Below are 14361 nucleotides of genomic sequence, written 5' to 3' on the forward strand. Positions count from 1 at the left end.
AGTAAGCAACCTCGACCGGCTGTTCAAGGAATACATACATGTGGCAAGATGTACACTGGATAGCATTATAAGTTTCGGTCTAGTAGTGCAAGATTAGATTATTTCTTTTTTGCTAGGCAAGCATATTCAATATAATAATGGCCCGTAGAACACTGCAGATCAGGAGTACACCCAGCTTTGTTCCGGCAGTCCAGAGAGTGAAACCGAATCTGCCTCTGAAGCAGAGCAGTTTTCAGGCAGTGGCAACCCATCTTCCTCCACGTGATGCCACAGCCTGGTGGTAGCAGAGTCAGAGTCAGTTGTCACTGGTGAATCGTCAGAGACAGGACTAAGTACAGCAGTCCCCCCTTCACTGTGGTATCCTGACAGTGATAAAGTTTGGTTTAATAGGACAATATTCACAAAGGTGGACACTACAAAATAGATAATCAGTAAAAATAGGAGAGGGAAAGAGGAAAAAGGAACGAAATGTGAATAAAAAAATTGGACTAGCAAGAACTACTTGCAACCTGCGATGTCTAAAGTTTATATACCAGTATAGACCAGGACATGGGTTGCAAGGCTGTAGACTTCTTTCTATTTAAGGATAAGGACTATAACCCAATACGGAAAGATTTTCTCCTTGGCCTCCTTAGATGTATCCTAAAGAGGAATTATTTTGTCTTTGACGGCCGCTTTTACCTCAAACAGTCACACTCCAAACTCCACTATGGTGAAGACCAAAGAGCTGTCGAAGGACACCAGAAACAAAATTGTAGACCTGCACCAGACTGGGAAGACTGAATCTGCAATAGGCAAGCAGCTTGGTGTGAAGAAATCAACTGTGGGAGAAATAATTAGAAAATGAAAGCCATATAAGACCACTGATAATCTCCCTCGATCTGGGGCTCCAAACAAGATCTCACCCCGTGGGGTCAAAATGATCTCAAGAACGGTGAGCAAAAATCCCAGAACTACACAGGGGGACCTGCAGAGAGCTGGGACCAACATTACACAGGCTACCATCAGTAACACACTACGCCGCCAGGGACTCAGCTCCTGCAGTGCCAGATGTGTCTCCCTGCTTAAGCCATTACATGTCCGGGCCCGTCTGAAGTTTGCTAGAGAGCATTTGGATGATCCAGAAGAGTATTGGGAGAATGACATATGGTCAGATGAAACCAAAGTAGAACTGTTTGGTAGAAACACAACTCAGCGTGTTTGGAAGAGAAAGAATGCTGAGTTGCATCCTAAGAACACCATACCTACTGTAAAGCATGGGGGTGGCAACATCATGCTTTGGGGCAGTTTTTCTGCCAAGGGACCAGGAAGACTGATCCGTGTACATTAAAAAATGAATGGGGCCATATATCGTGAGATTTTGAGTGCAAACCTCCTTCCATCAGCAAGGGCATTGAAGATGAAACGTGGCTGGGTCTTTCAGCATGACAATGATCCCAAGCACACTGCCAGAGCAACAAAAGAGTGGCTTCGTAAGAAGCATTTCAAGGTCCTGGAGTGGCCTAGCCAGTCTCCAGATCTAAACCTTACAGAAAACCTTTGGAGGAAGTTGAAAGTCCGTGTTGCCCAGCGACAGCCCCAAAATATCACTGCTCTAGAGGAGATCTGCATGGAGGAATGGGCCAACATACAAGCAACAGTGTGTGCCAACCTTGTGAAGACTTACAGAAAATGTTTGACCTCTGTCATTGCCAACAAAGGATATATAACAAAGTATTGTGATGATGATTTTCAGGATTTGTTTTCTCATTTTGTCTCTCATAGTTGAGGTCTACCTATGATGTCAATTACAGGCCTCTCTCATCTTTTTAAGTGGGAGAACTTGCACAATTGGTGGCTGACTAAACAATTTTTTCCCCACTGTATATACAGTGGGTATGGAAAGTATTCAGACTCCTTTAAATTTTTCACTCTTTGTTTCATTGCAGCCATTTGGTAAATTCTAAAAAGTTCATTTTTTTCTCATTAAAGTACACTCTGCACCCCATCTTGACTGAAAAAAACAGAAATGTAGACATTTTTGCAAATTTATTAAAAAAGAAAAACTGAAATAACACATGGTCATATGTATTCAGACCCTTTGCTCAGTATTGAATAGAAGCACCCTTTTGAGCTAGTACAACCATGAGTCTTCTTGGGAATTGTAGCATCGGGGTCTCTGCCCCTGCCAGGCAGAGACGCCGTCCCTCTCACCGCCGCGCTACCCGCCCGGCGTCCTCCAGCGCTCCTCTTCCTGCTTCTGCCGGTGTGCGCAGCTTCCCGGGCACTGTGCTTAGGGCGCGCGCGCTCCCTCCCTCTTAAAGGGGCCGCGCATGCCGCCCTAAGGAGTCCCCGGCCAATTGCCGGAGACCCTCCCATATTTAAAGCACCTTCTCCAATATGGAGGTGCCCGAGCAATAGTTGATGCACAGTTTACTTACCTCTGCTTCAGCCCTCAGGTCCCGCTGCTAGTCTGACCACTAGTCCTGCCCGCCAGCCTGACTACTCTCCAGCCCGACAGTCTGTCTTCCGTTCAGTCCACCTGTCTATCTATGGGCTTTGCCCGCCTGCTTACCTGGAAGCACCTGCCTGTTACCTGTCAGCCTACCTGGAGGCTCCCGCCTGTATCTTGCCGTGACCACCTGTCGGCCTACCTGGAGGCTCCTGCCCGTCACTTGCCGTGACCACCTGACAGCCTACCTAGAGGCTCCCACCTGTCACTTGCCGTGACCACCTGACAGCCTACCTAGAGGCTCCTGCCCGTCACTTGCCGTGACCACCTGACAGCCTACCTAGAGGCTCCCGCCTGTCGCCTGCTGTCTCTGCCAGTTCATCTACCCGAATCTCTCGTCAGCCTGCCTGCTGTGCCCATCTGCAGTATCGGTCAGTCCCAGCCATCTGACCCGTGGGAGTCACCTGCTCTCTTACAAGGTCGTCCCCAGAGTAGCACCAGGTCCCTCTGCTCGGTCCCTCCCTGGTCACAGAGTCGATACTTAGTTACGCCCCTCTGGGTCCCTCCTTGCACCGCAGCACAGAGGTTCCACCACCCGGATCCGTAACAGGAATGATGCAACAAGTTTTTCACACCTGGATTTGGGGATCCTCTGCCATTCTTCCTTGCAGATCCTCTCCAGTTCCGTCAGGTTGGATGGTGAACGTTGGTGGACAGCCATTTTCAGGTCTCTCCAGAGATGCTCAATTGGGTTTAGGTCAGGGCTCTGGCTGGGCTAATCAAGAATGGTCACAGAGTTGTTCTGAAGCTACTCCTTTGCTAGTTTAGCTGTGTGCTTAGGTGTCATTGTCTTGTTGGAAGCACTCTGGAAGAGGTTTTCATCCAGGATATCTCTGTACTTGGCCGCATTCATGTTTCCTTCAATTGCAACAAGTCGTCCTGTCCCTGCAGCTGAAAAACACCCCCATAGCATGATGCTGCCACCACCATGTTTCACTGTTGGGATTGTATTGGGCAGGTGATGAGCAGTGCCTGGTTTTCTCCACACATACCGCTTAGAATTATCACCAAAAATTTCTATCTTCGTCTCATCAGACCAGAGAATCTTATTTCTCATAGTCTGGGAGTCCTTCATGTGTTTTTGAGCAAACGTTATGCGGGCTTTCATATGTCTTGCACTGAGGAGAGGCTTCCGTCGGGCCACTCTGCCATAAAGGCCCGACTGGTGGAGGGCAGCATTGATAGTTGACTTTGTGGAACTTTCTCCCATCTCCCTACTGCATCTCTGGAGCTCAGGCACAGTGAACTTGGGGTTCTTCTTTACCTCTCTCACCAAGGCTCTTCTCCCACGATTGCTCAGCTTGGCTGCACGGCCAGGTCTAGGAAGACTTCTGGTGGTCCCAAACTTCTTCCATTTAAGGATTATGGAGGCCACTGTGCTCTTAGGAACCTTGAGTAATGCAGAAATTCTTTTGTAACCTTGGCCAGATCTGTGCCTTGCCACAATTCTGTCTCTGAGCTCCTTGGGCAGTTCCTTTGAGCTCATGATTCTCATTTGGTCTGACATGCACTGTGAGCTGTGAGGTCTTATATAGACAGGTGTGTGCCTTTCCACATCAAGTCCTATCAGTTTAATTAAACACAGCTGGACCCCAATGAAGGAGTAGAACCATCTCAAGAAGGATCGCAAGGAAACTGACAGCATGTGACTTAAATATGAGTGTCTGAGCAAAGGTTCTGAATACTTATGACCACGTGATATTTCAGTTCTTCTTTTTTAATAAATTTGCAAAAATTTTTACATTTGTTTTTTTTTTCAGTCAAGATGGGGTGCAGAGTGTACTTTAATGAGAAAAAAATGAACTTTTTAGAATTTACCAAATGGCTGCAATGAAACAAAGAGTGAAAAATTTAAAGGGGTCTGAATACTTTCCGTACCCAATGTAGACCAGATTGTAATTTGGAAATGTTACATAGATGATGTTTTATCTGGAGGGGCATGGGAGATACCTTGAACAATTTTATTGATATCCTCAATAGCAATCGGCTTAATTTGAAGCTTACACTCTCCTTCCATGAGAACTATATTCCATTCCTAGGTATTATGATCTGGAGAGATGCAGATGACATGATCAAAACGAATCTATATAGGAAAGACACGGCAACAAACAGCATCTTGGATGCCAAGAGTGTCCATTCACCTGCAACCATCAGAGCCAACCCGAAGGGGGAATTTTTGCGGCTACGCCGCAACTCTTCCACGTTTGAGGGATTCAAATTAAGAGTGGTGAAATTAAAGGAGAGACTGCTTGATAGGATCTATTCGAAGATGATGAAGAAAGCGTACAATATCGTTTTGAGAACAGAGAGGAAAGATCTTCTGACCCCAAAAAAACAGAATCAACATCAGAATGATGTGAGATTTATCACAGAATACCATAAGGACTGGTCAACAATGATGAATACTTTTAATAAACATTAGGGGATTTTGAGGTCTGATTGTGATCTCAATCGATTTCTTACACCATGGGCATTTGCGGGATACCGTAAAACAACTTCTATCTCCAGTCTCCTAGTCTGTAGCCACTTTAAGCGGAATGGCAGAGCTCTGACAGTAAGAGATCCAGGCTTCTTCCCTTGCAAGATGTGCATGTCAAATTCTGATCCCTATGAGATCCTTTCAAGACGCCTATGGAGAAAATTTTGTTTTACAGCAACATCTCAACTGCTCCTCTACCAGGTTGATATACTGCTTGGAATGTACCTGCGGACTAAAATATGTGGGGAAGACCACTTAGAGATTTGAAAACCCATGTGAGGGAACATATCATGAGTATTATTAACTTTGATAAAGACGAACACGCAAGTCGGGAACATCGAAGAGTCTTCACTCCCATCCCCATCGCAAGACATTTTAAGAATAAACATGATCTGCGGTGGAAAGAGCTTAAAGGGTGGGCAATTTACCAACAGAAATTGGACATCAGGGGTGGAGACCTGGACTCAATCCTTCTAAAGAAGGAAAGTGAATGGATATTGAGGTTAAATATGGTTAATCCTTATGGACAAAATGAAAACTTTAATTTTGAGTGTTTTTTTATAGTATCTTGCTTGGAATTTAACAACCCCAGGTCCGGTCTTGGACTATAGTGGTCCTATGTGGTTGACGGATACTGGACCAATACCTGAGAAGCTTTAATGAACTTATATGTGTAGGTCCATAAGAACCATGAAACTAATCTTCTGTAAATCCCTCGTTTTCGTTATGAATAATGCATGTGAGTTTTTACCTCACTTTAGTCCTTTGGTGTATTATGTGGGCATTGATTTAGTCAAGGTCTCGATAAATAACATTGTAAGGATTCTAGCATATTCCGATTTCTGGGACTTATGACTATGACTATGTACTCCTCTACATTTGGGATATATTTTCCCTATGTAGGAGTGCTGACTAAATTGAATTTATGTAAATTATCCTTATAAATGATAACAGATCTATATAAATTAAAGAAATTGTCATGACATGTATTAACTTTCAATTCTTATGATTTTGGGTCAAAATTACCAGATGAATTGCCCAATGCATTTATGATATTTGAGTGGTATTTAACACATATATATGCATTGTAATTTTTTTTATTTTTGTATATTTATTATATTTGTTAATTTCACAACTTCATGTATCTTATACATTCACAATTTGATTGGCTGCCATACCTGTCAATCATGACAAGGTGCATAAATAGCTTGAGGAGGCGGTCGACTCCGCCCTTAGAAAAGGCCGGTACCCCCGGCGAAACGCGCATAAGCGACGGTCTGTCCTGTAAATGTTATGTGACTGCACACCTAAGATCTCTATGTCCTGTTCCTACCACGTCATTGTGCCGTTTGTGCCCCCAGTATGCTGACTGATATTAACAGACCACCGTAGTGCCTCTCCAGAGCCTGACTGCCTCCGGTGACACAGACCGCATGCGAACTGCTTGCACGAGATCTGTTTGGGAGACCGCACTGATCTATGTGCGGTGTAACTGTGCGTACCGGTGGTTCACTTATGCATCTAACCGCAAGGTGCCACACTTAACTATCTGTGTGGCTCCTGTGTCGGCTGAGATTCTTATCCCACATGATTGGTTTATGGGATCACACAAACACAGGTGTGATCCCTGTCAGTGAAGTATCGGTTCCAATCTACCAACACTGTTAGAACGAGAAGTGGCACCATAGGATGAATTGATGAACTATAGCAATCCACAGGCAATATTTGACTTGTATATGAAGATTGCGGCTAGTATGGCCACAATTTAATTATAATCAGCCCCCATCGTTGGTAGTGTGGATGCCATTTCTATCTAACACACAATACAGTCATTTTTACATGCCAGTGTAGGATGGGCATAATTTGAGATCCCTAGTCATGGATATATATTACCCAACCACTAATTGTAGGGACATTGGTTGTGGAACCACTTAATTTTAGTGCTGTCCCACACATTACAGGATTTAGAGGGTCACAGCTATTTAATTTATACATATAGCAGTGACCCTATATATATCCTTAATAGGATGTATGGTCTATTTTATATTTTAAATGAGATATTACTCAATCAATAAAAGTTAATTTTTTAATTCTTTCCTGCATCACGACAGTACATTTTCCCCTCAAATTTCCCCTGTATCAGCAACCCCTGGAACAAAATTTTTCATTACCCCAGAAGTCATACAATTAATGGCCCACCAAACCAATTTATTTGCCCAAAAATATATTTCACAAAATCCCACATCCTTTCATTCCTGTTCATGGATCCCCACAAATGTCCCTGAAATAAAAAAAAATTTGGGCCTTACCATCAACATGGGTTTAGTAAAAAAAAAAACACTCTCTGCCCCAATTGGGCAATAAAATCTGTCCACAACACCCCTGTTTTTGTAACTGTCATGTCCCGAGCCCGATATGAAGCCCTAATGAAAATCCTTCATTTTTGTGATAATTCCCAAGCCCCCCCCCCTCCCCCAAACACCCAAGAAATGACCCCTTGAAGAAGCAACATAACAAAATGTATGTCAGGGTTTTTCACCCTGTGCTGCTATCCCACCCAGGTATACTCTCTATTTTTTTTATAATCTATTAATAGTTTTGACATTTACTGATGCATGAGATTTAAATAGCAATCTTTTCTAATTGGTCTCTTATACTTACCATGTCTATTCTAACTGACCTGTATGCCACACTGTTTTCCACTAGGCACTAATAACCAAACTAACCAATCTTGATTACCTGAATGCACTGCCACTTTACATATCATCTTATTTCATTTTTACAAGGTGGTTGAACTCCTATAAACAATTTGTTTGGGATCTACTTTGCTTGCTCCAATTCATTTATTTGGTGTTCATACCTTTTGTCTTTTATTTCCTGTTTATTATTGATACAGCTGTATGTGAATATAGAATAGACCACTAGATGTCACTAGATACCTGATATAATATTTATACCTTATATTTATAAGGATTTCATCTCGAGTCACTAGCTATTATTGATTATTATTCTTTTCTTTTTATACCTATTTATATAGCGGTAATTGTTCTCTGCACAGGAATCTCTGCTCATTTTACCCTTTATGTATTTTATGTATTTTTCTAAAATTTTTGATATTTGGGCTCTATTCCAAATAGAGCCAAATTTGTGTTCCAAATTTCACACTGTGCCCCTTCCATTTGGAGCCCTGCTGTTTGTTCAAACAGAATTTTTTGACTACATGTGGGGTATTGCCGCACTCATAAGAAAGTGTAGCAAACTGTAGGGTCCACTTTTTGGTGTTACCTCTTGAAAAAGTGAGAAATTTGGGGCTAAAGCAAGATTTTTGTGAAAAAAATGAACTTTTTCAATATGACGACCTAATGTTATCAAATTCTGTGTAGTACCTGTGGGTTCAAAATGCTCACTATACCCCTGGATAAAATCCTTGAGGGGTGTAGTTTCCAAAATGGGGTCAGTTGTTGGAGGTTTCTGCTGTTTAGGCACCTTAGGAGCCCTGCAAATGTGACACGGTGCCTGCCATCTTTCAGTCAAATTTGTGTTCCAAAATTCAAATATTGCCCCTTCCCTTCCACGCCCTGCCGTGTGTCTACACAGAACTTTTTGACTACATGTGAGCTATCACCACCCTCGTAAGAAAGTGGGTAACAAACTGTGGGGTCCTTTTTTTGGTGTTACATCTTGCAAAAGTGAGAAATTTGGGGCTAAAGCAACATTTTAGAGGTAAAATTTAAATTTATATTTTTTTCATTCCACTTTGCATTAATTCCTCTGTAGCACCTGAAGGGTTAAAACATTTCCCGACAACAGTTTTGAAGTATTTGAGGGGTGCGGTTTTTAAAATGGCCTCACTTTATGAAGTTTCCAATGTATAGGCCCCTCAAAGTCCATTTAAATCTGAATAGCTCCCTAAAGAAACAGATTTTGGAAATGTGTTGAAAAAATGAGAAATAGCTGCTAAAGTTTTAACCCTTCTAACATCCTAACAAAATAAAATGACGTTTGAAAAATGATGTAGATGTAAAGTAGACATGTGGGAAACGTTATTTATTATTTTGTGTGGTATAACTATCTGATTTATGGGCATAAAAATTGAAAGTTTGAAAATTGCAAAAATTTTCATTTTTTTGGTCAAATTTTCGACATCTTTAAAATATACGCAAATCATATCGACCAAAATTTACCACTAACATGAAGTACAGAATGTCCTGAAAAAACATTCAGACTGTGTGCCCACTATGTGTTTTTCAATCGTTTTTGCCGCGGAATTTCCGCAGCTAAAATGCTTAAAAAACGCTTGGTAATACGTGCCCCATGGTTCCCAATGATAATCCGCAAAAATTTCCACTGCGGATTATCATTGCTGAAAAATACCACGCATGTCCATTAATTTTGCGGACACGCAGCGTAATTGCCGCCATTGACTTGCATTGAGACGCATATTATCCGTGTCAGTACATTTGTACACACGTATATTATGCGTTTCAATGTGCGGATGGTACCCAGGTTTGGAGAAGAGGAGGCTCTCATCCAGACCTGGGTACCATAGAACCTGTAAAAAAAAATTAAAATAAAAAATAAAGATTATACTTACCTTCCGTTGGCCCCCGGTGTTTTCTCCGCTCCGTCTGGTCTGTTGTATGAGTCGTGGTGGTGTGAAGGACCTGCGGTGACATCATTTAGTCATGTGACATGTCACATGACTCAATGACATCACCGCAGGTCCTTCACACAACCGCGAGCCGCCCAAAACACCGGACATCGGAAGGTAAGTTTAATCTTTATTTTTTTACAATTTTTATTCTTTTTTTAACTATTTCTTGGTCACACTATATAAATCCATGCCGGTTGCATGGATTTATATAGTGTGACCAAGTTGTCAAGCACTTTCCAAGTGATGCTAAAATAGCTTGATAACCCGCATGCAGAAATGCATGTGAAGAACGCTTCTACCTGGCAGGAAAAACGAATGTACAATCCGCATGCGTTTTTCCTGCCAGGGAGATGCAGAAAAAATCAGCAGCATTTCTGCATCGTGGGCACTTAGCCTCACAGAAACAGGGGGATCCGTTGAAGTGTTCCAGAGTAATTGCCTCATAAAGTGACACTGGTCAAAATTGTAAAATTTAGCCTGAACATTAACGTGCAAAGTGGGCTCCGTCACTAAGGGGGTTCTACACATACATGCCCTTTTTAGTGGAAGTTCTGAAACAATATGGTGCCAGTGGTTACTGACAGGTCTCCAGCCATAGCTGTACGTTTAGTCACGTCAGTGTGATAGCCCCTTTTCCTGACACCAGCATCATATAGGGCTGGTTAGGACAGGAATTTATAAGGTAATGCTGCTGGGTTGGAGGGCATGGAGGACGCCATTACAGGTATAGGCCAGTATTTAGTAACGTGAGGAGATTCTCTCCTCTGCTTCGTCACACAATAAAAGCTTTATGACATTCTGACGCTGCGCCTCCGCGCTTTTATACCTTATCTGACTAAACACTTCCGGTTTGCGCTGTCACGTGACAACAAGGTAATTCTGCCGCTTAATAAAGCTTTAACAATTTGAACGTCCTCGCTTTCCTGTTGGTGAAAAGCATTGTGGGAGTTGTAGTTTGCCATCTTTCTCTTCCCCGGGTTTCCCTTTCCCGGCCGACACGGAACTGTAGCAGCTGTAGTTCAGGTTCGTGGCTTATTCATTCCGCGTGTGTTTGTGTGCGCGCAGGGCGTGCGTGGCCGTGACGTGAGCGCCCTTGAGTGTGCTGGTAATGAGCTTTCCCATTGTACCTTTCCTGCTGACACACATCAATGGGGTGCGCTTCCTTGTGGGGGGATGTGTGTTGCACCATGTTACATGACTGCAGTACGGGGGCGCAGAATACGTCAGGTGGAGGGGGCTGCCCAGAGCTCCCACTAGCTGCTGTTGGTGGATCTTATTCTTCCTAAGTGCCCATCAGTCTTCAGTGCAGTCAGTCACCAATCCTGGGGGGCCACTCAAGGGCAAGTAGTGACAGCGCAGGCACGGTACTGTGGCTCACTGCTGTAAGTGGCCCGTAGTCCTCATTGATGACTAAATGCCAAGTGTGGGCGGCATGGAATGGAGGGGACCAGGGTAGGCCATTTTGATTATTTAAAGGATTTATCCAGGACTTTTTTTTTTTTGCTATGGGACTAGAAAGGAGCTTGCTGCCTATTCGCGTGTTGTGCCCAGTGTTGATCTGACGCCAGTTCTGAGATTGGCACTGGGCATAACAGGTCGACAGAGCAGCCGCTAGAGGAAGAACTGATGTGTTGACGCCGAGCAGCTGAATTGCGGGCAGTGACTGCTCTGTGTGTCATTGCCGGGAAGAACAGGCTGGTAGTTAGCCATTAGCTTTGCCCAGGGTATATCCTTCAATGTCAATACAGTATATTAGAGGATTAATACTTTAGCCAGAGATGTGTTTTTGGCCCATTGCCAAACTCATTCCTAGGTAAGGTCTATGTAGAAGATTGTTCTTTATAGCAGAGTAGTGAATTGATGGAGCGTTCCATACCGGGTGAGAAGGGTTTCTAAAACGACATTAATGGTAACAAAGTTGTTTTGCCAAAGAAATGGCAAATTTTCTATTCTAGGATTACATAGACAACATGAGAGCAGAGCTGTCAGCTTAATATGCCCCATATAAGAGCAGCTCCTTACAGCTACAGGTCCGTTCTCCCATTAGCCAAAACGGCACAAAAATGCTATGCGGCAGCCCTACCGGCGGGCACAGGGGCAGCCGCCTGTCTGAACAGTAGGGAGAGTATTCTTCTCATGATTACATTGAGCTCGTATACCATATGTCTGGTGTATCTTTTCAATGCTCTTAGTAGCCTAATGGCGGAACGTTATTTGTGAGCTTTTGGCTACCAGGAGCACAGACTTATTTCCATAATATATGGCCACGCTAGGTAATTATGTATCTAAAGCTTATTCATAGTAGCAAAGCTAGACCTCTCTAGGCTACGTAGGCCATCATACGTACTCTGAAATGCTTCATCTACTCCCCATCCATCAGTGCTGTATGGTAACAAATGTCTGGTATGATGGACTAAATGAGCGAAATAGGAAACTCCTCATTTTCCTGAAATGCGACGATCACTGATGTATAATTTTCCTAACACAGCATATTGCTACAGTTGCGTGTTTTTGGCACAGTATGTAATGACACTTTGACAGTAATATTTTGATTTGGCGATTGTTATTTCTGGCGTTTTGTAGGACACACAAGACCAATCCTCAGAATGGCTGCAGACTCGATGGAAATTGATGATGGTCTATACAGGTGAGTAATGTAATACTGCTAAATCAGAATATCATCCTAAATAACAAATCATTTTATTCGCATAGGGCCAACAAATTCCGCAGCACTTTACAATTAAGCGGGGACATGTGCAGCCAATAAAGACCTCGCAAAGTAATACATAGTTCAACAGTTACAGGAGGATTGAAGGCCCTGCTTGGAAGCTTACAATCTATAAGGAAATAGGGGACACATTAAGTAAAAAGTGCTTGTCATGTATGAGCCTGTCACCAGTATCTAAGTGCAGTTACCGTGTGCTGTTGGCTGCATGGAGGATGTGGAGACAGATGAATAAGAGGGAGCAGATTCTCAAGAAAATTTAGGCAGAAGAGTTGGATTAGTGAAATGAGGTGATAGGCCTGTCTAAAAAGATGTGTTTTTAAGGAATGCTTAAAATGTGAGGGCTTGGTATTAAACGGATAGTCCGGGGTAGTGCATTCCAGAAAACTGGCGCAGCACAAGAGAAGACTTTGAGACAAAAGTGGGAGATTTAGCTTATGGAAGACATTGGTCTAAGAACAGTTGCACAACAGAGGGCATGGGTAGGGTGATGGACAGATATGAGGTAGGAGATGTATGTTGGTGCAGAATAGTGAAGAGCTTTGTAAGTGAGAGAGAGAATTTTTATATTGTACTCTGTAGCGGATGGGCAACTAGTGTAATGACTGGCACAAGGTGGAGGCATCGGTGAAGAGACTGGACAGAAATACAACCTAGGAGTAGCATTCAGGATGGATTAGGGAGGAGTAAGTTTGGCAAGAAGGGAGACTGATTAGTAGAGAATTTTGGTAGACTAAACTAAAATAAAGTGAATTGAAATTGCATGAATAACGAGAAGCAAAATGTCAAATTGAATCCAGTAAGAAAATTGAAGTTGTGTTTCAAAAGGTGATTGTGGACATTGATATATCCTGACAAATCCCTTTTAAAGGAGTATTCTCATCTTAGACTTTTATGGCATAATGTGTTGTAGGAATTCAAAATGTTTCTTTAGGCTATGTGCCCACGTTGCATTTATGAAGCAGAAAATTTCTGCTGCATAAATGCAAGTCCTCTCCCGGAAAAACGCATGCGGAATTCCGCACGCGTTTATCGCGCATTTTTTGCGCGTTTATCACGCGTTTTCCACATGCGGAATTGCCTTGCGTTTTTTATGCATTGGACAAAGGCAATTCCGCTTGCGGAAACGCAAAATTAAATGACATGCTGCGGATTTTTGAACGCGGCATAAACGCTGCGGAAAAATCCGCAGCATGTGCATAGAACTTGCGGAATCCCATTGGGGACCATGGGGTGCGGATATACATGCGTTTTTCAAGCGTTTACGCTGCGGAAATTCCGCAGCATATACGCTTGAAAAATGCTACGTGGGCACACAGCCTTAAGTAGCTGTAATATTGTTGCTACCCAATGTGTGATTAAAGAGGATTCCAATGTTCCATCCCAATCTACTGAAAAATGCCAGTGACCAGTTACAGCGCTCATCTCCTCAATGACTGGAGTAAGATTTCTGGCGTAAGGAATGCCACAGCTCCTCTAATCCATTCTAATTCTTCCCACCCCCGACAAGCTCTGTCCATTTAGTGGTGGAACTAGCGTGGATGTGCCAGGAGTAAGAACTTGTGTCCCAATGGTTCCTTAATAGAAATGTGTATACTGCTTGTGTGTGTATATCATTGTTACTCTGTATTTGACACAGGCCCCTTGTTGGCTGATGGACTGCGTTCTGGCTTGATGATGTACTTTGGACAATAAAGATACAAAAGCAATCATTCCAGTGCCTTGGAAATATTTCATTTTGTGCATTTTGGCAGTAGTGGCGTGAATATGCAAAATGTCACTAAATGTTTGCACACCTGCAATTGCAAAAATGTTCTGTTTTTTCAAAGCGATTTTCTCCAGAATTCTGGTGTATTTGCTTTGATAACTTGGGACACAAGTAGGCAATTACTGTGCTTTGTGAAGAATAATGTGATTGTGGGAATAACTCTTTAATGGGCTACACTAAGCATACACCAGGGGAACCTAAATTAAGTTGTAAAAACATAAGAAATCCTAATATTTGACCTTGG

The 14361-nt window shown here is 42.9% G+C and overlaps 1 protein-coding gene across 2 annotated transcripts in view; it reads left to right on the forward strand.

Moving 5' to 3' along the window:
• Window positions 1-10530: 10530 nt before the first annotated feature.
• UBA6 (ubiquitin like modifier activating enzyme 6) overlaps window positions 10531-14361 on the forward strand; it is a 102263-nt gene continuing 98432 nt past the window's right edge. The window contains exons 1-2 of one of the 2 annotated variants that reach the window (XM_073637039.1): window positions 10531-10647; window positions 12208-12271. In XM_073637039.1, coding sequence (XP_073493140.1) covers window positions 12231-12271 — 41 coding nt within the window. In that variant the 5' untranslated portion in view covers window positions 10531-10647; window positions 12208-12230. Of the gene's footprint in view, window positions 10730-12207; window positions 12272-14361 lie in introns of both variants that reach the window. The other variant, XM_073637040.1, reaches the window with a different exon arrangement.

Source organism: Phyllobates terribilis, unplaced genomic scaffold, assembly GCF_046119375.1.
Source record: "Phyllobates terribilis strain yellow unplaced genomic scaffold, ASM4611937v1 Scaffold_1__5_contigs__length_1240528914, whole genome shotgun sequence".
NCBI classification, from domain to species: Eukaryota; Metazoa; Chordata; class Amphibia; order Anura; family Dendrobatidae; genus Phyllobates; species Phyllobates terribilis.